Raw genomic sequence first — 27,438 nt, forward strand, 5'->3', positions numbered from 1 at the left:
TTTTTTCTTTGGCTGGGGCGTGGTTGGGTGGTGATGTGTAAGTAGTAGTGCCCATAAGGAAGTATCGTGGGCCGTGGGATGGACTTCGGCACGGTAACCTGGCAGCCAGTCTCGCCTGCAGTCTGGCTGCAGTTCGACGGGAGCGAGTTCTTCCACTCCCTCCTGCCGGATTCACACCCCATCTCAATCGGTTGCCCCGGCGGCATCAATCGCGGACAACACGCACCCCCCCCTCCCGTCAAGAGAAACAGACGACAGTAAAAAGCTCCACTGGAGGTATTTTGTTTCTCTCTTTTCTTCCCCGTCTGCCCCTTCGATTCACGCGCCCATTCCTCTCTTCTCTTCCCTTCCCCTCAACCTCACTCGACAGCAATCATCCAGACAGGAGACTTTCCGCCCTAGCCCGCTATTCCAAGTCGGTTCTGCATATCCTCACAAAATCTCCCTGCCCTCGTCCTGTGTTGTTCGCCAATTCTCCTCCTCTTATCCACCTCCATAATCGAATATATTTCGACCCTACGGCCTTCATCCAACCCGTCTCCGTTCTCATCAAGCTTGAAGCTTTGCCCTTGCCGACTCGTTTCTGTTTAGCGAAACGCAGGATCACTAATACCTATTACACCTCGGCTTTATTTCGAGTTTTCTCAACCCGTAAGCGTTCCCATTCCTTGACTTCCTGTCTATTTCCTCTCCCCATAACACACCTTCATCGTCTATCCGTCCGACCAGCCGATGCGGACGTCATGTGCGCACTGATGCTCTTGCGTCGCGCACTTTTCCCTTGATCCTGTCACCCGCTCTCAAGCAAAGCCGCACCGCACCAGCACAGACTGCCAATGTAGCCAGCACCAGAGAAACATAGCATTTCGGGTTGCGACGAGAGGGACTTTTTGTTCCTTCGGCCGCTCCGGATTTTTGCTTTGCAATCTGCTATGGTTGCGTTGGATGGCAACTGGAGCTCGTGTGTTTGGCTTGGCTTTGTGGAACGGTAAGAGGGTGGAACATGACGGATGCCAAGTGCCAAGCTTGCAGGTACATGGCGTTTTTCCCCGGGCGTCATCAGTTTGCCAATTGGCACCCACGATTGGCGAAGTCCACGATCATCGCATCATTCACGCGATATCCACTTCGCACCCTGGGCATCTCACCACCGGTCTTTAATCGGGCTTGGATCGGCCTATGGGTCCCCTTCTCACCGCCCCCGGCAGCCTTTGCCTATCATACCCCACTCTTTACCAACCTCTCTTCCACAATCTCCTGTTCGGTATCGCCATCCAGCTTCCATTTGGGCAGGATTGTTAACATTGCTTTGCTCGTCCAGATATCACAAAATGCCTGCCATTCAGCGCTCCGTTGTCGTCCGCGACACCCTCAACCTTATCGCCAAGCGCAGCAACTGGGCTGGCCGCGAGGCTGGTGTCATTGTCGTCTTCTGCGTCGTCTTCATCGTTCTTGTCGGCCTCGTTGCTCTATTCATCCACAAGAAGTGCGCTGCTCGCCGGGAGCGCAAGGCCCAGTTTTAAGCTACCTACACAAACTCAACAACAAGTTTGAACCTACCCCTCTCCCATTTCACGCAAGAACATGTCGGCCACAATGAAGAGATGAAGATAGGATGAGGGATGTTAATGAAATCGTTATGATTTGGACCTTTGGGAGAGGGGTGGTATGTATGTGGAAAATGAATTTGGGAAGGTTTCTCGGATTGAATGGGTGTTTTGGACGGGGAGGAAATCCCTCCTACTTACTATGAGCTTCCTCATGAGCTTACTTTGGCTGCAAAAGTGGAAGACAAGGAGTGCTATTTCAAGGCGCGGTCTGGAGAATGGGAAGAAGGGTCTCCCGGATTCGTCATTTCATTTTCACCGACACACACGCACCATCATCCGATACCGATATTGGTCGTTTTCCAGCCATTGTTTGCTGGCCACAACCTTTATTACCATTTCCCCCTCGGTATTCGATTCTCCTTTTGCGGTTCAAGGGAGGACATGGGATAACACGGCCAACACGGAAATGGTTAATCTCTGCAAGAGGGCCATTTCTAGTCGAACCTTGAGCTTTTCAACGGCGACTTTTCTTTGGACTTGTGGACTGCAGCCTCAACGGACATTGAGATATCGCCATCGCCAAGGTCGGAGCAAGGGAAAGGTGGACGTTTGTGGGGGACCCTGAACGCCTTTTCACCACTGCTGCAGCCTACTATAAGCTCCTTCTATACTTCAGTCATCTCTTAATATTATTGATACCTAGTTTGTCTACTCATGACAATGTCGTTTGTTGCGTTTGTGCATGTTGTTGCTCTGAATCCAAACATAACTGCCAGTCATAATACATAGTGAATGCTGTCGCCTTAAACTTTTGGTTCGTATCGTTGCCAAGTTGTCATTTGTCATAGTAGAGCTGTGCATCATTTCTTGTGATATGGTTACTGGTACCTCTCCACATGTCCATGTTGATTGACGTCTATTAATGCTCCAACTCATTTACGTTTGAGGGAAAAAGTCGGTCTTCTCCAAGTATATCAAACCATTTGCTGGCTGTTGCACACAAATGCTGTTGTTAGCATATCATCACCTCCAGCTCCACTTTCGCAGGCCATGTAGGGTAAGGATGAACATGCAAGGAACACAACAGCATCACTTACCGGAATGAATTGCCTCAACTTGACTCCCGCCTGTCTAAACACCGCCGCCGTCTCCCCGTCCATACTGTACCCCTGGCTATACACCACTTCACTGATCCCCACCTGCGCAATCTTGATGCTGCACGTCAGGCATGGGCAAGTATCGCAATACAAGACCGCGCCCTCCCTCACCCTCTCCCGTCCGGCCTCCAACAGCGCGTTCTCCTCCGCGTGCATGCACAAACACGTAGACAATCCCTGCCCGGACCCCTGCCCCTCGTTGCACCGCCCGCACCCGCCCTCGCCGCAGTTGATCAATCCCCTAGGCGTGCCGTTGTACCCCGTGCTGATGACGCGCTTGTCGCGGACCACGACGCAACCGACCCGCCGCTTCATGCAGTTGGACCGCTGCGCGGCGAGCGAGGCGAGCGCCATAAAGTATGAGTCCCATGAGGGCCGGAGACGGTCCGGGTTGAGCAGGTCAAGATTCCCCAGCGTGGCGTAGAGATGCGCAAGAGAGGGCGACGTGTTGAGAAGGCGGACGGTGGCGCGCGACATCAGTGGGAGCCGGCCGGTTTGGGGGAGGAAGAGTTGCGTGTCGTTGAGGTGGGCGAAGGATTCGAAGATGAGGGGTTCTTCTTCTTCTTGTTGTTCTTCGTCTCCAGCTGCAAGGGCGGCACCGCCGGCGGAGGAGGAGTAGGACTTCATGTTGTTTCGGTGACGTTGTTGTTTTTCCCCGCGCTCACGGAAGCGGCGCCATCGGACAGTGAGGGGAGCATCGACGCTGATAAGCAGGAAGAAAGGCCGGCGGGTGTACATGTCGAGGATCCCCTCGGTGGGAATGTCCGTTGTTACCCATCGCTCGCGCCAGTGCTTAGTGATAAAGTCGAGGAGATCGTCGGCGGAGGGGAAGACATGGCCCTTCGAGCGCGCGGAGGTGGAAGATTGGGTGTGAGAGGTGATGTAGGCGGGTAAGAGTTTGTGGATTAGACCGTTGACATGATCATTTGGGGTCTCTCCGCTGACGATATCATCGATTGTCTTAGTTGTATGCTCTAGAGATACACGTGTGAAGCCATGGTGCTCAACGAGATATTGAGCGATGGTGCTCTTGCCGGCGCAAATACCTATTGACAGCGTGTAAGTGACTCAACTGGGTAGAAGATAAGGAAAGACAAGAGGGGCTAATGTACTGCCGCAGATGCCGATGAACATGGCGAATTTCCTTTCAAGTCCGTTCTTAAAAGGAGTGTGATGAGAGAGAGGAAAAAAAAAGTCTATCACGACATTGATCTGAGACACAATCTACAATTTGTATTTACTGTGTACTCATCGATTTCTGGATGGGGTCGAATTCATGCGACTATCTGTCGTTGACCCGACAAGACGCGTCGGGCGACTTTAGGAACGCGTTTAGTGGGTGTAGCCGCTATCAGGGCACCGAGGATCTGCCGGCGGGGTATTCCCACCCATCGTGCATACCAGGAGTGGGTTACCGCTCCCGTCTTGGCCGCTCTTTCGGGTGTTGGTCAACCTAATGCGGGGCACAGCTGCCTTGAGTATGTAAGCTTCAGTTCTTCCCGGTGTGACAAACAGACAAACCAAGACATTCCAGCTCCTCTTCCAACCCGTTCAGTGTATATTCGCTCAGCTCATGAAAGGAGTCATTTCCGCGCTGCTACCCTTACCCATTCACACAGCTTCAGCAGTTTCAGTCAAGGTGTGTTCTCTGGACCATCGTCGCCCACTTGGTTCCTATATCGGTGAAACGTTCCCGAGTGCATCCTGGCGGCGTATATAGTCCGGTGACAAGGGATCGGGTCATAGGGAAGACAGCAGATGACGCAGAACCGCTGACCACCGCCCACACTCTGGTGAACCCGTCTTCTTGATTCATTGTACAATCGCCCTCCAGAGACGACGAGACTGCTGTCAATCTTGTCGCAAAAAGGGTACATCAATAAGCTTCCAACCGTGTGCGCTAGGCTGCCAACTTAAGCCTTCTTCGACCGCTACTTCTTGGGATAGAAAACGCATGCCAACATTAGGAAAGTCGTTACATCCATTATCAGTAGTTCCCCCCATCCGAAGTCTTTAAGCGCGCATCGCGGCCGGCTGTGCGCCCCCCTCATCCATGGATCTCAAGTTTGCGACATTCTCCTCGGAGATCGAGCTGCCCTTCTACTCGGCCCTCTTCTCGTCCAAACTCGACCATGACAAGCTTGACTCTTCGGCCCGCCCCGTCTTGGGCTTATACGAACCTCGGTCGCACGCGAGTCCAGAGGCCAGTACGAGAATGCAGATCTTAGGGAGCGCCCTAACAAGCGACCAGTAAGTTCCCATGCACGCTTGCTTTTATACTTTACGAACCAAAGCCTGATGATAGGGACGAAAGCGGGCCCTTGGGCATGACGAGAGCCGAAGGCTACATTAAGAACGTCAACACGATCGAGGAATTCAAAAACACGGACAAGAATGCGATGATCAAGAAGGCGGGCGAACAGGTTCGTATCCAGTAGCTTCACTCTGGGTCGCGCCAGTGCTTGCGCCGTAATGAATGCTTACTAATGGGCGGATAAAAGATCTGGGACGCTATTCAAGACGGCACGATATACTCCTGCCCATCGCTACTTGCCTCTTTCCGAATTCTGTCATACGCCGACCTGAAGAAGTACAGGTTCACCTACTGGTTCGCATTTCCAGCCCTACACTCGGAGCCGCAGTGGAAGCGAACGGGGCCGATTGGCCGATTGACCTCGGACGAAAGCACTGCTTTGGTCGAGCGCATAGGAACATGGCGATACATGGTTGACAGGAGGGAGCATGGATTCTTCCTCGCAAAGAAAGTGCGTCGCGAGGCCGCAGGCCCAAGATCCTCACTTGATGATCCCGGGGTTGATATCGGCTACCGTTGGGATATTGGATCTCTCAGAGACTTCGAGACGGGATTCTTCAACGACGCGGCGGAAGAGGACAGATACGTTGCTTTCGTGGACCCATCCAACTATCCCGAGTACCCTTCCTGGCCTCTTCGCAATCTCCTCATCCTTATCCGGCAAAGATACCGCCTCAATAAGGTCCAGATTCTTTGCTACCGCGACACGCAGCCTAGGAGGCATGAAGCGCGGAGCACCATCCTGCCACTGGCGATGGACCAAGTTGGCGACGTGGAGTTGAAGTGTATGCCCAAGGTTACAGGTTGGGAGAGGAACGGTAACGGCGATCTTAGGCCACGGGTCGCGAATCTGGCAGAGTACATGGATCCCACTCGACTAGCAGATCAGGCAGTGGACTTGAACTTGAAGCTGATGAAGTGGCGGCTCGCGCCGAATCTTGACCTGGACACGATCAAGAATACGAAATGCTTGTTGCTGGGCGCAGGGACACTCGGCAGCTATGTCTCGAGAAACCTGCTAGGGTGGGGAGTTCGCAAGATCACGTTTATTGATTATGGGAGCGTATCTTTTTCAAACCCAGTACGGCAGCCTCTCTTCAAGTTTGAAGATTGTCACAATGGGGGAAAGCCGAAGGCTGTTCAAGCTGCCGAGGCACTTAAAGAAATCTATCCAGGAGTTGATGTAGAGGGCTACGCACTCTCTGTTCCGATGCTGGACCACGCGATCCACAACGAGACAAAAACCAAAGCAGACTTTGATAAGCTGAAGGAGTTAATCGATTCACACGATGCGATCTTCCTCCTCATGGACACGCGCGAGTCCCGATGGCTGCCCACGCTGATGGGCAAAGCTGCGAACAAGATCGTGATGAATGCGGCGCTCGGATTCGACACATACGTTGTCATGCGACATGGTGCGGCGCCGAACGACGGCAGTGAAGAGACGCTTGGATGTTATTTCTGCAACGACGTAGTAGTCGCTGCCGATGTAAGGATCTACTGACTCATCGAAAGCGAATTGGGGAAAGCAGCTAACCGAGTCTACAACCCAGTCGATGAAAGACCAAACGCTCGACCAACAATGTACCGTCACCCGTCCCGGCGTGGCAGCCATCGCTTCGGCCCTCCTCGTCGAGCTTCTCACCAGCATCCTGCAACACCCGCTCAAGCAACACGCGCCCGCGCCCGTCTCGACCGGCACCGGCTCTGCCGTCTCGTACGAGCGCGATCCCCCTGACCATCCCCTCGGTCTTGTCCCGCACCAGGTCCGCGGTTTCCTATCCAACTTCCAGAACATGGTTATACGCGGCAAGTCGTACCCGCAGTGCAGCGCCTGCAGCAAGCCCATCCTCGACGCATACAAGGAGGGCGGATGGGAGTTTGTCAAGACGGCGCTGGCTAGTCGGGACTACGTGGCTGAGCTGAGTGGGCTAGCTGAGGTGCAGCGGTTGGCGGAGAAGGCGGCTGCGGAAATGCAGTGGAGTGAGGATGAGGAGGGGATGGATGAGGAGGAAGGTGAAGGAGAATTGATTTGATTTGGGACATACTGGATGCGGAAAGAGTTTGGGTTTGTGGGGATGAAATGTAGCGAACACAGTAGGGGTATAAAATGATGAAGGGGTCACTCGCAGAGGGGTTGGCTGGGACTTCGACGCTGGGGTCATCATTCATTTACATCATGATACGAAAGAGAAGGGAGTTATGCGCATGATTGTCTCCGGTTCGTTCACCTGGCGTTTTCGGTGGTGTAGTATGGGTATTTGTTATTACTGTTGTGTCTCTACATGAGTTGAACAATTCAGTATCATCTATACAGGTAATCTATCTTGCTTTAAATCTTGCTATGGTCACGGGCAAGGAAGTGTTTGGATGCATGATGAGCTTCGCACGGAGTCGACTGTTTCATCCCCCGCAACTGCCATGCTTGCTCAAACCACAGCCTAACATTTGCAATTAGGGGAAACGAAACACATTTCTCGCCAAGTCTACCGAATCGACACTGACTAGAGGTGTGGTGAGGTTGTAAACCTTACGAGCATCATCGAACATAACACTACTCGGGCGCTCATTCACAAGACATCACAATATCTGCTGAGAAGGCTGTTTTCAAGTGGGTCTCAAATTCCGCTTCAATCCTATTATAATCCCCCGCCGATGATCACGATATCTCATCGACTCGCACAGAGACAACTTGTCAAGCACCAAGCGACAAACTGACTGACATGAGAAACTCCCACAACTCTTGCATCCAATCAAGTATGAAAACGAGGCAGCACATGACAGCAGAACAATCCCAAGACCACCCCCAGCAACATCAACATGACATCCCATCTTCCCATGCCATCCGCTCGTACACCTCAGCGTTAATAAACGCCAGCACCGACATGGAAACCGGCACCGAAACGGTACACGGCACCAGTGAGTGCGTGTGCAACGCCAAATAATGCCAATGGAAATATTGAAAAGCAGGAAGACAAAGAGGGAGGTAAGTGAAGCGGCGTGCGATGGCGTGATACCATCCGAAGGTCACTCCGCATTGGCGATAGGTATAGCGACATGGCGTGATGAGATGGTGTAATGGGACGATGTACAAAGCGATGTACCCACTGCCGCCGCGAAACCGAACGATCGTTCCCAGGACGGGAGAGTATCGGCCCGGCGCTTGTCTGAGCCGAACTTGGGAATCTTGTGGTGACAAGACTCGGGACTGGGCTCGTAGGGCTGACAAAGCTAGTGTAGAGCTGGAGATGCCTGGAGGTGGTGGTGACACTAGCATCTGGAGTGACAAAGCCTCTGTACATAACATGGATAAGCCTCCCTGCTTCTCTGCCTGCCTTCCTGAATTACAAGCAGACGGACGGGCAATGGCTGACTCCTTCGCTGAAAGGCTGAGTATCAGTAGAACTCATGGTCGCGATGTTTCGTTGCTGGTAGTCTGGTTGGAATTTGTAGAAGTCGCTGTTATTGCCCCTGTTGCCGTCGTATAAATGATATCCAACGCTTGTAAGGACTGCCCGCGCTGTTGATAGCTCCGCTGTCCGCTGAAAAAACCGCCGAAATGCATTACAGTATACGCCGTCCCGCTAGATAGGTACCCAGTCCCGTTTCGCATGCGCCAGTTATTGGATGTCCGCCAAAAAATAATAACCAAGAAAACAAGTCCTCCTAAGAAACATCAAATCTCAATATCTTAGCGAGAGTTGTCCTTGTTGTTCCATCGCCAGCTGGAGGTCGATGAGCGGTCACTGTCCATCGGCCGCTTGTGTTGCTCAGGGGACGGCGATCGCTGGAAGTAGCCCGAGTAGACAGACGAGTTGGTGGGCGATGGCAGCGGGCTGGTGGCATGGGGCTTAGGGGAACCCGTGTGGTCTTGACACCATGCAGAATAGATCTGCTTGCAGAGGTGGGCGGACATGGTGTGTGTGGGCGACATCTTGATTCGGTCTTTATTTATGTTTTTCTCTTCTTCAATTTCACTCGATAGTTTGTTTTGAAACTGAGGAACGTGAGGTGTCTTCGAGGTGATTAACTCGGTGTAAGTGGTATGTCGATGTATGGTTCGGTGAGTGGAGTCTTGGCGGTTGGCTGGAGAATCAAAGGTGGTGTTGGTTGATGATGAGACAACGTCTCGACTGAGGACAATTGAATGCAATTATAGAAGATTAGTTCAGACAGGACCAGGAGGGAAGAAGGTGAAGCTGGGGAAAAGCAGCTCTTTAAACGCCAGCCTTGAAAAGGAGTACCTCACATTTGCGTTCTCCTCGTTCCCGCTCGACAGAAAAGTTAACCCTGCAGAAAGCCCATGGGGTTGTGTACTCGGTACGTACCGTACTATAGTGTACGTGTACCTTGCCGATCGCTTATCAACAAGACGCTTTTCCACAGTACAACTGAATTAGTGTACAACAGGCCAGAACACAGCGGCCCGGGTTGCTGCACTACCCAACCAAAGTGATCCCTGGCGAATGGTCGTAAGAGTACCTCTACACTAAACCGAACACCTGGACGTTACGGTCAGTATACTCAATACACCAACATCTTGGGCCTCTGAATCTAGAGGTAATCTCGAGGCAGTTTTTAAATAAGGAAATCCCTAGGTGATTCAGGCCGATATGAATTGCAAAGAAGGGGGACCTATTACAATTTTGTAATGGCCTTTCCTCGCCAAATCGAGCCGTGTTGGACTGTCCATGTTCGGTTGATTTTTACGACCGCCTAGGTCGTCTGGTAATCGACTCACACAAGCCTCGTCAGCGTTCCGCTTTCCCCAACAAGCCCAAGCTCGACTGGACTTTTGGCCTTTGAGCCTGGCCTGCCTGCTACTAGCTGTGCAAACTGCAAACTTTCCACCAATTAGACATTTCCTATTTGAAAGAAAGTGGCTGAGCGTCGGTTCGTGCCTTCTCGTTCTCGTCTGATCGAGCTTCCGTCGGTCGCAGCTGCAACCAGTTTCTCGTTGCTGACAACTTCCAAAACGTCCGGTCTCCAGGCAACAGACTAGGGTCCAGCTTCCGCGCGTTCTACAGAGCCGGGAGCGACCGAAAGAACATCGTGCCACTTTGGCGCACTTTGGCGCATTTTGGGTGCAGGTTGGCCTCATTGCAGCTCAATGGACCCCACACCTCACCGCCATCGACTGCCAATCAACGTTTGTTTCAAACTGGTCGAACTCGCCCTTTTTTTGCGAGCGAATCGTGCACGTCTTCCGCTGTGCATGTTGTCACATGGAATCTGACATTGCCATGGCATTTTTTTTTTTTTTTTTTTTTTTATATAAACTGCACTTTTCGGAGGAATCAAGCAAGTATCCCTTGCTTTGGATAGGTTCTATTAGGTACAGTTACCCATCAGAGAACGGAGCCTGACGACTGATAAACCATGACCATCCTCATTCCTCAGCGGGACTGGATGTTTTAGACAAGGCAATCTCCCTACTTCCATGCTGCGTATATCGTACGTTCTGGAAGAGCACATCCCGAGCGAGGATCAGGGAGCACGCGAATTGCGCAAAATGCAAATCCCAACCTGCAACGTTCAATGACATAGGTACCCAGCAAAAAAAACATTATATCAGCGGGAATCCATAACCCAACAGCGGTGAAAACACAACCAAAAAGGGAAGAACATCAACTGTCTTGACTTTGTTTTAGCTAGGCACTCTGGCAGTTCTAGGCAGTGCGTGCGCCTGATACGAGTGGACGACAAAGGCATACTGTAAGATCACTTCCTGATTTGAAAGGAATATGGTTCGCCCTGTGATCATCCCTCAGCGCAACGTGGTGTGGTCTGGACCCATGCAGGTTTGCCTTTCAGAAAAGGGGGTTCCCGCCCCCAGCTCTCGTGACTCTATTCCTTGCTAGGCGTGGAGGATTAAGGTTGGCGAAAAGGGGTTCTATGTACACTACCTGTACACTACCTCCGCAGCCTCCATGATCGCATTGCAGCATGACGACGATGTCACAAGACTCAGACAGTCAACACGTGTGACATTATCCCTTCTCATCTCGATCAAGCATAATTGTGCCTACATCTCTTTCAAACATCAACGTCAATATATTTAGTACGGCAACCTCGACTCAGATGTATACCCCTTCGGTGTCGGCCTGACGTCTTTGAGCGGATGGAGAAACATGGCAGGCAGGCACGGCCGACCATGACTGCGCTCCCACTCGGTGCCACCGACGCCCGTATCTTCATATCCCATCCAGTTGTTATACAACCGTGGCGGCGGAACGGCGCGGAAGTACCACGTGGCACCCTGGAACCTCCCTTCTCTGCCCCATCCCATCGCGCTACCCAACCCGCCGCTCTGCCCCCGCGGTCCACCGTTGAACCATCGCGCCAGCTGGGTACCGTTCCATGGCCGGTCGAAGAACACAGGCATCGGAGCGTACACGGCTTTGAGTCCGTGGACTAAAGCGGTAGTCGGGGCTACCATCTCGGAGCCGACGTGACTTCCCCTCAGATTCCCGGCGTGCATGGCATCGACCAGCTTCCTCGATAATCGCACTTGCGTGATGATGGTTGCCCTGCGAGGGAGATCTTTGCCTGGGAAGGCGTCAGATTGGTAACCCCACACTTGATCGCGCAGAACCCAGTTGCTGTCTATAGGGTTGAACATCGGCGACAGGGTAATGAGATCAGCTTCCTCGCCGACACCCCACTCGTATCGATCCAGCTCTGGTGCTGGAAGTGGTGGTTTTGGCCCGATTGGGTTGACGACGGGTAAGTTAGGGGCACCCCATATGGAATCCTGGCCAGCCGCCTGTTCAACGCTCTTGCGGAATACCGTGTCGTAATCGCCATGGTAAGATGGGATATAAAACCGTTCGTTTCGCTCCCATAGCCCCTTTCTTGGTTGCTTCCTGCTAAAATCAATAAGTTTAGTCAAAAAGTCGTAATGATGGCCAGTCAGACGACTATCCAACTCCCAATTCCATACGAAATCGAACTCTCGGAACTTTTGCATGAATACTTGTACAGACAGAAACTGTGCGTTGTGGACTTGGATCGCCTCCTTGCTCAGTTTAGGATATACCAACTTCATGGATGCCTCATCCCAAAGTACCGTCATCCCTCTGAATTCGACAGGGACCGCGGTATCCAATATGTCTTCATATGCTTCGTCGTCCGACCAAATGTCGCGGTTCTCCTTGACATGAACGAAAAGGAAGACCTGATATTGTCCTCCTGTTCGCAAGCTCAGCTCTGTCACCATGGATCTGATAACTTGCTTGTCGTTCTCTGTGTATTTCTTCCCCGTATAAGAGCGAAGAAGAACAGCGCTTCTTAGCTCCGTTGCCGACTTGTCGGTTCTACCCGTCATGTTCGTCAGCGATCCATATTGCTTTTTCGGAGTCCACCATTGTTTCATGTTCTTCATAATTGAGTCTGCAGGTCCGTCTGCCTTGTGTTTTCTTTCTGTCGCCACATGGAACCCGCTGTCGCCGTCGGAGAAGGTGTTGGTAGGATATTCCGTCGCAAATCGACCTTTGTTCGTGTGCAAACACTGCAACTGAAGCTCTCCCCAGTCCGCCGTCTCCCAATCCAACGGCAGCCCATCCTTATCCTCCACGGGCGCCACCCCGTACGGGCCTAATCGAGTCCTTCGTTCAAAGCAAAGATTCTTGTCAATTCCCAAAAGATCGTAGCTACCGAAACCAGGCTCAGGGAACCTGGATGGATGCCCTTTGAAGACGTGGATATCCTCAACCTCTTTCCCAGTTGGGCCCAAGCATGGTGTATAGGCGGAGTGCGACGACTTCCAGGTTCGACTGTTGTATTGTGGATATGGGTTGAAGATATACGGCTCGTCGATACTATAGGGCACCTTGCTCCGTGATCTTGTGAGGAACTTGTTCTGTTGGGCCGTTCGCTTGTTTTTATCGATGAGTGTCTCGAGGGTGTTTCCGTAGATTGCGCCCTCCTCAGGATCACTACATTGGTCAAATTTGTCAGTGCGATTGGATTCGACTGGGTGGCTTGTGCCACTGAAGAGTACGGCTTACTCCAACAGCTTCCTACTCTCCTCCTCGAACTCCTCCTGTGTCGGTACTTCCTGGTGACTATCAACCTCAGTGTCGGAGTGTATCACATGAACCTGCGTAGTTGTTGCGCCACCCAAGGGCGGCGGCTTGGTGAAGTCGGTCGCTTCCGACAGTTGTATCGACTTGTATTGTTGGCTTCTAAGAAGAAAACTTGCCGTAGCAAGTATGACCAGTGTAATGGAAACAAAAACGAGGGGCTGACCCAGCGCCCGGTGGCGCTGGATTCTGATTATCATGGTCTGCAAACGAGTGTGAAGTTCGAATGGCTGCAGGCACCTCAGGTGCGAGTGCTTTGCAAGCGCGCAATGAAGGCGACGACCGCCTGACCGCGTCAAAGAGTCCCGCCTAGTACCACTTCAAGGGGAATCTAACTGAGAAAGATTGTGATTTGGTAGTCCAAATCATGATCAAGAAAGTTGGCGGGAGGTGAAGCGCTCGCTTGAGGAGGGAGGGAGGAGAGGGAGAGGGACAAGACAAGGTGTCTTCGTAGAGTAGCCCGCAGCGAGTCAAAAAAACTCGAAGGGATACGGGTAGCGGGCAACCTCGATAGATGCTGGAATTCAATCACGACACTATCAAAAATGTCTGGGTACCCGACTGTGACCGGCAACCTGCAAGCGGCCCTGCGAGACATCCAGGACAGCAGGCGGTAGCACAATGAAACACGCAACGTGCGGAACGTTCTTTCCTTCCCCCTTCGTCACTTCGTTTGGCGAAGAAACTTGAAAGTCGGCCGTATTTCACGTCGGTGTTACGACTGACCCACGTCCAGATGATGAGATGAAATTGGAAGGAGTGATTCTGTTGTAACCCCCGCTTCGAAACATACCCAAGTACTTAGATTCCGTTGTTTGACTTGGACAAGGACGGCGCCTGCCCACGCTTTTGAGTCCTTCCGCCAGATCGACATACCTGGCGCTGACCTCCCGCCGAACGAATGATGTCTATTGCGGTGAATCAAATTAGAATAGGGGTGTCCCGGACGTCTTTAAGGGTAGGCAAAGCAATTCAAGACGTGTAAGTGCCCGTCTCATGGTATCATCAACGAGACAACTAGCACCAGCCGACTAGGAATCACCACATGCATAGTCTGGGGCTATACACACCAGGCTATGAAAGAGCAGAAATGAACGACGAAAGGCTCCTCCGTAGGGATACTAGGCAATAAGCTGTGTTCGCTAGCTTCCTTATGGCTACTTATCTACCTATTTGACGATTTCTCACGGGAACTCTGACAGTAAGGTAGTCTTGACTCTGCACAGTACGTAGAATCCAAGGATTGGTCTACGCACCCGGCCGCTTGCCGGACGTTGTCAAACACTTCGGTTTAAAGAACGCACTAGACCTGTACAATCCAGCACTGGCATGTTTGTTAGTTTGGTACAAAAAAACGCCCATTTCTATCTTTAAGCTACTGAAAGTGGAAAAACATACGAAACTCGAGCCGACAGGTACCGTACGGGACTACCCTCTTGTATATTTGGATATTGAGGGTCTTGATGGAGACGGATAAAGATATAAAAGGAGGCTTCTGTGGCGCATTATACCCTGGTCATTGTTCGTCGCTTCAAACAAAAACTTTGAGGGAGCCAATAAGAGCTCAATATCCCCCCCTGTTCAGCCTACTTGTGGCCGAAGAACCAGACTAACAAACAAACCAGTCCTGTATCGTACACCTCTCACCACATACATCGGTAGCAGCCCGGCGAACGAGTATTCACGAAGCTGGAACAAGCGATCACAAGAGACCGTAAGGAGTGTCTACAGAGATTTCGAGAGCAGCCAGATCATAATCAAGACATGTCTCTACTTTAGGTCTACGGTGGTTCAACACGATAGCCAATACAACATCATACCCCCACACCTCCCAGCCGCAGGAATGTAAATACACTACGCCCATGCATGCAACCTGGATGAAGATCCCCCAGATCTACCTTACCCAACAATCCGGGTACCCCTGACGCCCGTTTACATAGTTTTACAATCCCCAAGCGAACGTCACACTCACCCTTTTTTCGCTTCCTCGACGTTCTCTACTACGCAAAAGTACGGCCAGAAAGTCCAACTGCCGAGACCACCTCAGGTCGGCAGTACTCACCCACAAGCGTATCACGAGGGGGAACACAAAGATGGAAAGTGACGATGACCAAAGCTTGAAATCAACGACCGTGACGCATTGCGTGCTACAGCCTATATAGTATTTGTCCCTTCTATCTTCCTCCTTTCCTCCCTCCCCCCCTCTCTCGTATCCACTGGCTCCCTGGGGCAATCCGGCGCTGCAACCTCCCGATTGTACTACTAGCTGATCCTTGATATGGAACAGCAGGATCCTCAGCCCGCTCTCATGCTTTCTTGCCCAAAAACTCCTGAAGCTTAATTCCCTCTTCCGATTCTTCTAACCTGCCTGTTCCGAATCTCCATCTGCTCTTACATGACTACCCACGGGTAGATAGATCAGGTCTTGGAGCTAAATTGTTGTTGCGACACATTGTAAAATTATCATCAGATATTACATGTTTTTTGAGTTTTTGTACATTTACAAAGAAAGGAAGAAAGAGGAAGAAGAAAAAAAGGAAGAAAAAAAAAAAAAAAAAGAAACTTTGTCGTAAACAAAGCCAAGCTAGTTGGCATGGGTATCAGAAATGAATCAAGAAAGTGAAGCAGGTAAACCCAGTCAAGGGGTATTGATTACATCCCAAAGAGAATGTTTCTTGCGCACAAAACGCGAGTAACCGTCTGTGTGCATCCCGCAAGGGAGAAAGAGGCCGAGACGATATTCCAATCAAGAGCGACCCTTCTCCCTCCTCCCTTCACACAGGGTAGGAAGGAATATGTGATCGAATTGAACGAGAACCATCAGTCAGCTCTCAACAGTGCCTCTACTGAAGCAGCTCAAATCATGCCAAGTCTCGTCATACGCTTCTCCATGCGCGGCATACCCGGCGGCGGCAGGTCATGTGCGCCCGGACCCATACCGGGGCGGCCCATACCAGGTCCCATCGGTCCCATAGGACCGGTCCGTGGTGGCCCCCCTGCTCCAGGATGTCCGAACCGGGGTCCGGGCGGAGGAGGTTTCCGACCCGGGCCCCCACCGCCGTTACTAGCGAGCCACTGCATCCTCCTCCAAGCGTCCTTTTCGCAATAGGCCTTTCCGTTGACCTCGAAATAGCCGTCCTTCAGCACGAGCTTGCAATCGCCACACCGGAAGCAACCGACGTGGTGCTTCCTGCGCCGTTCGTCTTCGAGGTATTGGCCTTCGATACCGTTGTCGCAGCTTCCGCAGAGACTTCCGTTGAGCTCGTGGTAATGGCGCTCGCAGTACGGTCGATCCTGGTGGACATAAAAGGTGGCTGAGGAGAAGGGCTGGCGACATGTCGAGCACACGAAACAGGCCTTGTGATAACGTCCCGTTAGACGGCCATCCGCGCTGGAAATGGATTTACCTGTGATGGGCAGGTTGCAGCCTTTGCAGTCGCCACGAGATGAGGTAGCTGGAGGAGCCTGTCGAGGCTGCGAGGGCGCCGGCTCCCGTTCTTGATCCGGCCTTGCGGTTCCATCGCTACTCCTACGCTGCCATTCGTCCGGTCCTGGAGCCCGTGGGCTTGTTTGTGTCTTCGGTTCCTGTTGCTCTTCAGCGACCTTTGCAGCTGGCGATTCGGCGGGTTGCGGTGGTTGAGAGGGCTGTCGCTCTTTAGCTTGAGCTTTTATTTGAGGCATTTGTTGCTCCTCTGCCGGAGACAAAGGAGAGTCTGGCTGTGGCGGCTCCTGTTGTTGTATCTCCAGTGCGGACAAGGACTGGCGACTGCTCCGCTCTGCAGGGCGCTGAGACGATTGAGACGCTGGGCGTTCTTGTTGGCTATTCGCGGTTGCAGTTGATGATCGATCCTTTCTCTCGATTGTTGCCGAGGCTAGCAGCGGAGATGCAGATGGCCCGGGCTGTGGAGAGACTCCGCGATCAAATTGGCGAATCATTGGGTCGTCGAGACCTGAAAGATCAAGAGCAGGCGAAGCCAAGGGTGACTTATTCCGCTGCAAGCGTGGGTCAATTCGTGGATCATATCCGCCTTCTGGAGGTGGTGGCCTTTTGCTAAGGGGTGGTGGTCTCAGCTTCCGGAGCATTTGAGGAATACCACCATCATAAGGAACTGATTGCGTAGAGGGTGTCCGCGTCAGTTTACCTCCATCCTCGTCCACGATAGACTGTAGGTCTGTTACAGAGCTGTCAAATGTGGGCGTGTCTGATCCTTTCCTCCCACTGGATGCCACAGATCGGGGTGGGCTCGTCCTTGAGCTAGCCTGACTTGCTTGACTAGGTCGGCGCTCCAAGGTAGTAGTGTCCTGGGTTGAACCATTGAATGAAGCCTGGCTCGATTCATTGGATGAAACGGATTCGGATGGTGTATGATATGGATTTCCTACTCCGAATTCCTCTGCGAGATTGATGGCTGGTACGGCAGGGGCTCCATCTGGCCCTGTAGTTCTCGCCCGAACGAGGCCGGTCCGTGGTGGTGGAGGACGGGATGTGTCTGGGCCTCTACTCGGCCTTCTCATATGATCGTTCGTCATTGAGATCGGACCTGGCATCGCGCCTGGCCTCGGGCCTGGCATCGGCCCTGATACCGGGCCCCTTGCGGCATCTCTAGCTGCTTCAGACGGTCGTCGGGGTCGTTCGGGGCGGAATCCAGGTGCGGATGGTGTCCGGTGTGGGGGTTCTGGAGTATGGCTTGACCGGGGAAAGGTCTCGGCGCGATTCAGCATGGCGAAGGCGTCGTCGGGCTTCAGGTCTTGTTGAACAAGTCCTGGTGGCGGCGGCCCCGGTGGGTGAGGCCCACGTTGGGGAGGACCAGATCCTTCAGATCCATTCCCTCTCATTGGCGTCATCGGGTTTCCGGGTCCAGTAGAGAGGTTTCGTGCCGACGTCCCTGGCCGTTCGATCGGAGTGGTTGGTTGCAGATCGGCCATGCTGCGTGCTGGTGTGTTTGGTCGAAGGTCGGACATGCTGCGTGCTGGTGTGTTTGGTCCTAGATCTGTCATGCTTCGCGCTGGTGTGTTTGGCCGCAAATCTGTCATGCTGCGTCCCAGCGGCGTAGTCGGACGGAAATCGGAGACATTGCGCCCACTCGCCGATGGCTGTCGATCCGTATCAAATGGCCCCGGGGTCATGCTGTTCATACGTTGTAGCAGGCTTGGGGCCCGATCCTTCTCATTACCCGTTGCAAAGGCGCTGGGCCGGCGCATCGGTTGTGAATCATCGGTGCTCCCGAGACTAGGTCGTCCGCTTTGGGTCTTTGGCGACAAACTGACCGATCCGCGGGTGTCTTGGGATGGACCTGTGGATAGCCGATCTGAAAAGGCATCGTCAGTACGGGAATCTGAAGCACGTCAAGAAAGGATGAAACCTACCACCGACAGTAGTGTCCACTTGAGGTGCCTGAGGCTGCTCAGCAGACAAGGCACTAAAAGGGTTCAGTCGACCAAACAGTGAAGTTGCTGGCGGAGCTGCTGAAACAGGCTCGTCTGCCTTATCGTCTGCATCTGAGCTTCCGGCGCAAACATGTTCGCCCATCATAGATATCGGAACTTGGGATCCGCATGACGAGCATTTTACTGTCGGCATGAAGCTTTCCGAAGCCATTCTTGCCTTCTTTGGGCTTGAGCCGCTTCACTTAACGGTTGAACAGGGTTGAATTGGAAGGAACCACCATGCAGGTCCCCAAGTCTGTTTGGGGGGAGTTGGCAGGAGCGAGGCGAATGACGAAAGCTAATGTTGTAACAACGGGTGCTTTATTCCGCAAATGCTTCATCCAAAACACTTCCTAATACCATTCACCATCTATGCCAGACGTATCACCCCAAATCCCCGAGGTCTCTCCAACCCAGCACCTGAAGCAGGCAAGGCCCAGGGCGATCGAAAGCTTTACGTCAAGCTGGATGCCAGGTGGTCGTTTAGGCGGTCTAGTAACAGAGGCTGGTCTGTTCGCGGGCGGTAGGTTATCAAACGGAAGAAAACCAAGCGGTTCCTGGGTAGAATGTTCTTCTCGGTTGCAGTTGATGTTGAATTCGTGGTTTGATGGAAGACGGAACTCGGGGGAATGCGCGACACGAGCTGGAGTTGGGACTTTACGTCGAGCGAGGATGAACGGAACGGAGCTAGGCACCACAAGGCTGTCGGTGGGTTAGACGACAGCGGGAAGCCAAAATGCGGGGAAGACGACACAATGGCGTCTCGGTGCGTCTCGATAATGGAATGTTGTCGGAATCGGGAAGAATTGTATAAACAGCGAGGAAGCGTCGAAGAAGGATGATCAGGTCGGTGAGGGTGAAGGTGGTCGACCTATCCCGGCAACCCTTGGATGCGACCCTTGAACGCCCCTAGCTGCCAGTGCGGTACGCTAGCCAACCCCAGCACAAGTCCCTGGTCAAGTAGCACCCCTCGCGCACCCCCCTAGTTCTCCGGTCTCCCACTTCTTTTGAAGGGTGTGAGGGCAGCGAGGTGTCCTCAACGTTGCAGCGCCGTAGAAGTCGCTGTTGTCGAGAGGAATCCGGGGAGTTCTGGGCGTCAAGGTGAGGCCGATGACAAAGGCCCAAGTGAGGAAAGAGGGCGTCAGAGGCACCTTGTTTGCCTCGAGTGACGCTGGGAGGACAAAGGCTATCGACGGTAGGCGACGAGAGCTGGGGATGGATGAGATCACGATCAAAGGCGTGTGTCCTGCCCAAAAAGAGCGTGCGCGAGAGGCGTGGGAGGCGTGAAAAAGGTAACCCCTGCCCCTGAAAGATCCAAGATAGGTTAGGTATATTGGCGCTGCCGTCTTGGTGTTGTTGGTTTGCTGTCGTCAGAAACCCCAGGACGGGAGTCCAGGACCCAAAAGGCGGCCAGAAAGGAAGCCAGAGAAGGCCAGGAAATTCTAGCGAGAGACTGTGCTGAACGTTCGACGCCAGACTAAAGGAGTGACGCCGGTATTCTCGGATAACAATTTCAGAGATGAGATAACACGAGGTCGTCAAAGTGCCGGAAAGGTGTCTCCATCAAGGGCCACTTTGGTGAAGCGAAGTGGTAGTTGATGTCACGACGGCGATCGAGGCAAGGCCGTACTTGTTCACCTTTTACAAACCAGCAAGCCTATAAAACGGTTACATATATAACTGAAAGTAATGCTACTGCTGTTGTTGCGTCGCATTAGTCGACGTTGGCATTTATCCCATCCCTTTCATTTGCCTTCCATCAATTTACCAGCACCCTGCGCGCCAAAGAGAATGAAGGACTCGGAAGGTTGCAACATACGGATGATGTACGGACAGAGCAGCTCTCCGTAACCTCATTTGCAAGTGTGTTGTACCGACCGAGCGCCATCTCTCATCGCGCGTCATTCCGTCCGCAATTAATCGTCAGGTGGTCCATTGATTGTCCATTTGTCGATTCCTCATTATTGACCTCTCCACTTGGCATCCCTCCAGGTGGTGTGGAAAAAAGTCCGGACACGCTTATACCAAACCATACCCAGCGAGTGTCCATCCGGACCTTTTTTTTTAAACCAGCTGTCCTCCCAGCCCGCCGTCAGGTCACTCTGGCGTCAAGTTCAGTGTAGCCCATCTGTTTCGCTGGAGCAGGAGTCCGTCGCTCATCATGTTGAATTGGCAAGCGCCACTTCTCCACACATGTACTGTCGGGTGGTTGTGAGCCAAAGTAAAACCCCCTTGTCGAGGGAAGTACCGAGCACGAACCATCGTAGGCAAGGACGGAAACTTCGTGGCTTTGTAGCGTATAGGGCACTGTGTGGTCACTGCAGCGATCGTCAGCGACCTGGCCCACGGGTCTTACCCATCTCACCATAGTGTACACTAGGAAGAGGTGGAGCCGGCCTTTTGAACAGTCCCTCGTCGCTCCATCGCCGATTGGCTGATTGCTGGATACCCTCCTCGCTGCCCAGGCCCGGTACCTTGGAGTGCTTGCCCGTACATTGCAGCGGTTCGGCTCATCCTCCAGAAACAAAAGACATAAGTATAATGCACTACACTAGTAGTGTACCAGGTGGTGTGAAAAAAGTCCGAACACACTTGAAGTGTTACCTTATACTAAAGCAGACCTAGCAAGTGTCCGGACCTTTTTTTCCACACCACCCGAGTGTAGGTACCTACCCACCAGCAACCCACGATCGGGCATCATGCAGTCGGCACCAGAAACATCTAATCTACATCGGATCTGATGAAACTGGCGCGCCAACCATCATCATATCCCGCCGTCACAACCATCGATGCGCATGGCTTCGATATCATGCCCCAATCAGACCATGAACGCGAACGAAGTCGCGAAGGCGGACGGCTGGAGGCCAAGCCTGATGTTGCCGGGCGGAGATGAGATTCAGAACCACCATCCAGCAGCATTACATTATAGGTATCAAAGACTGTACATCGTAGTACGGCCTCGCGAATGGTTGAATCACTCACTATCCGCAACCTAAGTCTAGGCTCTACCATTGGTGTGCACAGACCAACGTTGATATCCGACAATGGTTTGACTTTCCAATACACTATGCTTGGCACTGCCTAGGTGCCTCTACCTATACAACAGTTTCTTCTGAGACGAGACAATCACTTCCGTACAACATTATTGGCCAGCCCACCGTCTGGATCACAGACATCTCCTTCCCACTATGTGATTTTGGATTGTCCAGTTCGGAGTTGATCGGCTTCGTTTCCGAAAGGTATCACTTCAAGGGGTTGTCGGTTGTTGCAAGGCTCGAACAGCCAGCATGACTAACCCCTTCCAAGGCGGCTGAATGGCTGGCTGCCTCTTTACCGTCGAGCTCACTATGGCGTCGAATTGTCTGGATGTTTGTTCTCAAACAATGGCTCCAACCGTCCCTTCAACAATGCACATTGCTTCATGCCCTCTCGGTAGCCCTGCTTCTCCAAATATGGCTGGCTGACCTGGTTTTTGGCTCCTTCACTGATGCTATGAGGCGGTTTGCCGGCATCACTACATACTGCCGTTATCTGTTAATATAACGGGACAGGAATATACCCTCCAGGATTTTAGTAAAAGTATTGTATTGATGTTAATGTCTAACGTGTTAGTACAGGTCGGGTCCGGTTTCGACTTGACAACTCGAACGCCAAATAGAATTAGGTACGTGACGAAAACAAGTGATAACATCAAGATAATTAATTCTCACCAAGTCTAGTAGTAAATGATGCCGTTGGTGAGGGGAACAGGCTATGAACCGCCAGCTTCGAAAACTCACGGGGTAAGAGAGCAAGAGCTGTTAAGAGCCAAAGTTGACTCAATGCAGTCGACCGTCCAGAATACATATTCGAGGACGGGTGTTGCCGTGGGAGCCTCCGCGTGGGATGTCGAGGCGAATAGATGTGTTCCAATCTGTCCCTTCACGCCTAGCCATCTTAACGAAACCAAGCCATGGCCTGTTAACTTACCTGCTCGGCAACGTCTGCATGACAATTTCTCTGTGGCTCCGCGAAAGGTACACACACACATACACACACATACTTATATATACGGTGGTTGAAGACCCGGGTCAACTACACCATTCGCGTACTTCAAGAGGACTGCCATTCCTCATGTTAGTCCACGGACTTGACTGGCTCACTTAGTCATCTAGCCCTCACCTTTCACCTACGTGTTATCGATTCTGTTGCATCCTGTCTCCTTCCTCTCCTCGTTCTCTTCGCTTTCTGCAACACCAATGCGGAATCTCTACTCCGGTTCCGGAAATGCCGGTATTCTCAGGTTGCATTATGGCTTTCTCAATCAGAAACTATGGGCGAAAGAGCTTCCTGTCTCTGTCGAGACGTTACGACTATCAAGGGCAAGTAAAGTCCAATAAGCACCAAGTGGCCTCGAATGATGAATAGTCTTGTGTTGTGTAACAACAATGTAGCCACTGTAGCCCCTTTCAGCGTCGTTCGTTGGCTGTCTCTGTCTGGGTTACTGTAGTCGAGCATTATACTTGGAGGCGAAGGGCCTGAAACTCGCCATCTCGATGCCTTCGGTAAATTTGCCTGTCTGTCCTTGTGTCTTGTCTTTGTTTTGGTGATGTGGTGTTGCAGACAGGACAGGGAAATGTCAACCTCGACTCCAGACCGCTTCCGTGGTTCAGGACCTTTGGTTTCCATAGCCCGAGGCACACCACCGTCGGTTTTGTGTCACTCGAAACACGTTTCTAGGTGGAAAAAAAGTTCGAGTTTAGGTCGGTATGTCGTCTTTTCCGTGTAACAAAGGACCCTTGATCTTCGTAGGACATTTCCTGATGTGTGTGCGAGTGCGTCGTGTCCGTGTGCTGCCCGGTAGCGAGTTCCAGATCCCACAAGTCCGTTCTTTGTTGCGTACCTAACAAATTCGCGGCAGATACGGAGAACGACTTAGTTCGATGGCTATGGTCACTTCTTGGAAGAAATACAGTGAAAGAAAAGCCATTAACTCGCTAGGGAAAATACAATGTTCCTTCGGGCTTCTGGGAAGATTATGCTGGAAGCATTTCGAACAACAAAAAGACCAAACCTACCCCTTATTTAACTGGTAAAAGCAAAAAGGACAGGATGCATGTAATCCGAAAGTAACCTTTATCATGCAGGTGGATGGCGTTGGGGTTACCTATCAGTTCGAAAAGTGTTCCCAATGGGGACCATCCGTTGCCGTCACGATGCAACTTTGCGCTGTCAATTGAAGGTGCATGACGTGGGTGGGACGGGCCTCGAGCAGGGGGGGAAAAATATAAATAAAAATAACAATAACAATAAAAATAAAATTTGAGAACTTTCAACACCTTGTGTTCCACGATGCCAATCGAGGCAAAGCTTTTCATTGCAGTGATGGTGTGGTAGTTTGTGCAGGATCCCATGAACCAAGGTGCCGAAGCTCTATCATGATTACAGCAACCGTACAAATTGCGTTTGTTGGCATGTGAGCAGATGACTATTCACATATGCTTGAGCCCAGCTGGAGCATGGTTCTTGTTCGCCATGATACGACCGTGGGGGTTTGCTGACGATGAGCTCGCTTCTGGCCACCCTTTCTCTGGTTCTGCGCCCTCTGCTTGCAGACGAGAGACAGGATTACAGAAATCCAGATATCTCCGGGTGCTGCCACGACAACATGTCCAGGGATTGATCAACAATGGCGTTAATGACTCACGGTAAGAGCAGAAACTAGCAGCTGCGAGACGACCGCAGTGCAGTCTGCGGTTCGATGTCAACCTACGACAAGCGAACACCGGCTCACAACAATTGCTGATGCAATGCACTTTCGATGATGGACCAATGTCGAGCTCGAGACGCGGGATGTGCAAGAAGATGGAGACAAAAATCGACAGACCGCCCTTCATGCTGCCGTTAGGACCGGAACGCTACTACTAGTAGTGTATGGAGTAGGTCACAGGTACCTCCTTATCGGGCTCGGCACCCGAATCTATCCGTTATCGAGTGGGCAAATCGGCAGGCTTGGCGTTGCCCGCTGTCTGGCGAGTCCCGTCTGGATGTCCCCAGGGCAGTGCAAGATGGTTCAGGGGTTTCCGTGTCCGGACCGGTGGGTGGAAGACCCGGCACCCCACATCGTCCCCAACCTCCCCCGACAGTCCAACCTCACAACCGACGCGCCATGGCACGATGGTTCTGTCGGGTGCGGGTGAACATTTGACTAAAGAATTTGTTGGAAACCCCGAATATTCGTCCTTCTATCGAAAAGGGTCGTACAGACCTTGTCTCTTACAGGGGGCAACTTTAACCGGCGCCTGTCGATTCGGCCGCCGAAAGGGCAGACAGCGGATTCAGACAGGATCAGGATGTGTATGCGTGTTGAGGTTGTTGAACAGATTCTGCTCCAGAAATCAGGCTGTGCTCGTGCTTGCGTACGTAGGTAGCTATGCCTGTACGCGAGTGATTGTCTTTTCCATCTGATACCAACGTGGCCCAGCTGGGGGGAACTGTCGAGGTGCTATTGGAAGGTGGATGAATCGACCAGGGAATACAAGATCAAAGAAACCATCCCGGGGTTAATCACATTCACTCTTTTGACGTTATTATGTACTGTGTATTTCCTGGGGATATCGGCGATGGGCGTTTGCCATTGGTCGTGGCACGGGGTCGTATTACTAGCAGAGTCCCAACATATCGTGAAATAAACATTTGGGTTGACTTTACAATCTGAAATGACAATGTCCTCTGCCCCGGACCGGACTAGTCTCAGTTCTCAGACCCACTTAACCTCCAAAACCCACCCCACCCCACCCGTTTTTGCGGTAGCAGGTCTGAGCCTGTTTTGCGCTTTTTGGCCGTCGGCTGCAGAAGAATAACCAGGTATTATTATTTATTAAAAATCCAGTAAGACTAGTAAAAATGAAAGAAAATACCTTTTATATAAATCTTTTTATTGTGGTTCTAATGGTAGTCTTAGTTTTCCTATACGACCAATATTCGTTGAGATACAAGGTTTTGAACTTTGAAGCTTTTACCCCCTCAAGGCTGCATTACCTTAACGGGTAGTCCGAGCTTTATAAAAGTAGTACCGTTAGAACCGCCTTATCAAGGCCATCCTCCCCATATAAATATTTCATTTAACACATTAATATTAAGGTTAAAAATAAAAGAAATCTAGAAGTGGAAAAATGAAATACTACCCCCTCGAGGTTGCATTACTTCAACGGGTGGTCCGGGCGCTACAAAAGTAGTACCATTAGAACCGTCTCATCGGGGCCATTCTCAGCATATATTTTATATAGCCATACAGTTACTAATAAGGTTAAAAATAAGGAGTGTCGAAAACCTTAAAAGCAACTACAGCCGACAAAGGTTTGTCTTTGGGGTTGCATTACTTTAACGGGTGGTCCGAGCGTTATAAAAATTATATATTTAGAAAGAGCTCAAGAAGACTATTCTCCGAGTAGTTTATTTATATTTTTACCATTTTTCTTAACTTTATTATAAAGGAATATATAAAAAGAAAATCTGGAGTTTATATAGGAGTTTCTGCAGCCGACGACGTTTTTGCGCAAAACCGTAACAGACCTCCTCTCACAAAAGTTCGAGGAGGGGAGACCCACATATTTGTGGGGCGGGTCCGTTGAAGCGTTGTTGACGGGGGTTAATATAATAGAGACTAGACCGGACAGGTAGATGCTACGGGCAGGCAAGTCTATATATTAATACTTAAAAGTTTGTTAGTCTAGTTCTTACCCTATATTTTCTTACAAGGGGGGGGCAGGGGGGGCTATAAGGCAGGACACGTCTATCTACAGCCTCTAATTGGCTAAAATCGTCTAACCGCAAAATAAGAATCGATTAACAGTGCTCACAGCAGCGTACATATACAAATCCCTTTTATACTAGCTTAGAATTACCTAAATCACCCAAACTACCTTCTATAATTAATAAAATTACAACGTACTTACAAGGCACTTAAACTCATCTAACTAATTAAATTTTAGGATTACTCGCTAAAACAACTAGTAAATTAACGATTTTTTTTCAAAATTATAACTCTAACTAAATTACCCAAATTACCTAAATAGATATAAAAAGTAATATAAATACTAAATTTCGACTAGAATCAACGAAATCTAAAACCTTAAAAGTATATATTTATTTAGCATATATATCAAAATCTAGTCCGTACACACCAAGAAAAGAACAAACAACCAATCAGTTACATACAACCCTCTCCCGCTCAAATCCACTCTTTTATATACAACCTTCTTTCTTATCTTCTTTTACCCTCTTTTATTCAATCTACTTTACTAACCCTCTTTTATCCTAATACTTTATTAACTCCCTTAGATTATTAACTTTCAAAATAAACCTTAATATAAGGTTTAATACAATACTCAATACTAAAATCAAAATAATAATACTATAATTAATAATAAGGAGAGCTTTATTTATATAAGTAATATAAATTATAATTATAGTAAGTATATTATTAAGGAAGGGAGTTTGTACAATCTATAAATCCTCCCCTTTACCTTATTATAATGCCCTACTACCGTCGGCGTACCCGGTTAGTACATTTACCTTCTAGATTATTACTATATATTATTTATTATTAATTATTATTACTAGTATTTTAATTATAATTATTATTACTAGTATTTTAATTATAATTATTATTACTTGGATTTAAAGGTCCTACCCTACTTCAATACTAATAAATCTATGAGTATTATATACTACCCTCTTCGCTAGCGTAAGAGCCGCTATCGTTACCCTCGCTAGGTACTAATATTATTTTCTTATTATTAATTAACCCCACCGAACTATCTTTTACTTATCGACTATCTCCTTAGAATAAACAAAAATTACTACTAACAATATATAAGGGATATATAATTTGTAAAGCACTTCGGATATATACGAAGATAAAG

The 27,438-nt window shown here is 50.6% G+C and overlaps 9 protein-coding genes across 9 annotated transcripts; 4 read left to right on the forward strand and 5 right to left on the reverse strand.

The window, feature by feature from the left end:
- Window positions 1-350: 350 nt before the first annotated feature.
- NEUTE1DRAFT_93687 (uncharacterized protein) lies at window positions 351-2,282 on the forward strand (the record flags this gene model as incomplete). The annotated part of the gene is made up of 2 exons (XM_009849547.1): window positions 351-651; window positions 1,322-2,282. The coding sequence occupies one exon, from the start codon at window positions 1,332-1,334 to the stop codon at window positions 1,521-1,523; it is 192 nt and encodes a 63-aa protein (XP_009847849.1).
- A 195-nt stretch (window positions 2,283-2,477) lies between these two features.
- NEUTE1DRAFT_127453 (uncharacterized protein) lies at window positions 2,478-3,841 on the reverse strand (the record flags this gene model as incomplete). Its single annotated transcript, XM_009849548.1, has 3 exons — window positions 2,478-2,540; window positions 2,648-3,753; window positions 3,820-3,841. The coding sequence occupies 3 exons, from the start codon at window positions 3,839-3,841 to the stop codon at window positions 2,487-2,489; spliced, it is 1,182 nt and encodes a 393-aa protein (XP_009847850.1).
- Window positions 3,842-4,743: 902 nt separating this feature from the next.
- On the forward strand, window positions 4,744-7,337 carry NEUTE1DRAFT_75898 (uncharacterized protein; the record flags this gene model as incomplete). Its single annotated transcript, XM_009849549.1, has 4 exons — window positions 4,744-4,957; window positions 5,013-5,130; window positions 5,209-6,510; window positions 6,575-7,337. The coding sequence occupies 4 exons, from the start codon at window positions 4,761-4,763 to the stop codon at window positions 7,055-7,057; spliced, it is 2,100 nt and encodes a 699-aa protein (XP_009847851.1).
- A 443-nt stretch (window positions 7,338-7,780) lies between these two features.
- NEUTE1DRAFT_97778 (uncharacterized protein) lies at window positions 7,781-7,966 on the forward strand (the record flags this gene model as incomplete). The annotated part of the gene is made up of 1 exon (XM_009849550.1): window positions 7,781-7,966. One exon carries the CDS (start codon window positions 7,781-7,783, stop codon window positions 7,964-7,966), a length of 186 nt encoding a protein of 61 aa, XP_009847852.1.
- A 75-nt stretch (window positions 7,967-8,041) lies between these two features.
- On the reverse strand, window positions 8,042-9,169 carry NEUTE1DRAFT_93689 (uncharacterized protein; the record flags this gene model as incomplete). Its single annotated transcript, XM_009849551.1, has 1 exon — window positions 8,042-9,169. One exon carries the CDS (start codon window positions 8,935-8,937, stop codon window positions 8,713-8,715), a length of 225 nt encoding a protein of 74 aa, XP_009847853.1.
- Window positions 9,170-11,079: 1,910 nt separating this feature from the next.
- On the reverse strand, window positions 11,080-14,467 carry NEUTE1DRAFT_75902 (uncharacterized protein; the record flags this gene model as incomplete). The annotated part of the gene is made up of 7 exons (XM_009849552.1): window positions 11,080-11,887; window positions 11,975-12,958; window positions 13,031-13,308; window positions 13,663-13,790; window positions 13,895-13,924; window positions 13,978-14,013; window positions 14,362-14,467. The coding sequence occupies 7 exons, from the start codon at window positions 14,465-14,467 to the stop codon at window positions 11,080-11,082; spliced, it is 2,370 nt and encodes a 789-aa protein (XP_009847854.1).
- A 1,494-nt stretch (window positions 14,468-15,961) lies between these two features.
- NEUTE1DRAFT_97781 (uncharacterized protein) lies at window positions 15,962-18,031 on the reverse strand (the record flags this gene model as incomplete). Its single annotated transcript, XM_009849553.1, has 1 exon — window positions 15,962-18,031. The coding sequence occupies one exon, from the start codon at window positions 18,029-18,031 to the stop codon at window positions 15,962-15,964; it is 2,070 nt and encodes a 689-aa protein (XP_009847855.1).
- Window positions 18,032-18,760: 729 nt separating this feature from the next.
- On the forward strand, window positions 18,761-19,068 carry NEUTE1DRAFT_115803 (uncharacterized protein; the record flags this gene model as incomplete). Its single annotated transcript, XM_009849554.1, has 1 exon — window positions 18,761-19,068. One exon carries the CDS (start codon window positions 18,865-18,867, stop codon window positions 19,057-19,059), a length of 195 nt encoding a protein of 64 aa, XP_009847856.1.
- Window positions 19,069-22,790: 3,722 nt separating this feature from the next.
- On the reverse strand, window positions 22,791-23,054 carry NEUTE1DRAFT_115804 (uncharacterized protein; the record flags this gene model as incomplete). Its single annotated transcript, XM_009849555.1, has 1 exon — window positions 22,791-23,054. The coding sequence occupies one exon, from the start codon at window positions 23,027-23,029 to the stop codon at window positions 22,832-22,834; it is 198 nt and encodes a 65-aa protein (XP_009847857.1).
- Between the last annotated feature and the right edge of the window lie 4,384 nt (window positions 23,055-27,438).

The sequence above is a fragment of the Neurospora tetrasperma genome, assembly GCF_000213175.1.
Source record: "Neurospora tetrasperma FGSC 2508 unplaced genomic scaffold NEUTE1scaffold_1, whole genome shotgun sequence".
In the NCBI taxonomy this organism is placed as follows: Eukaryota; Fungi; Ascomycota; class Sordariomycetes; order Sordariales; family Sordariaceae; genus Neurospora; species Neurospora tetrasperma.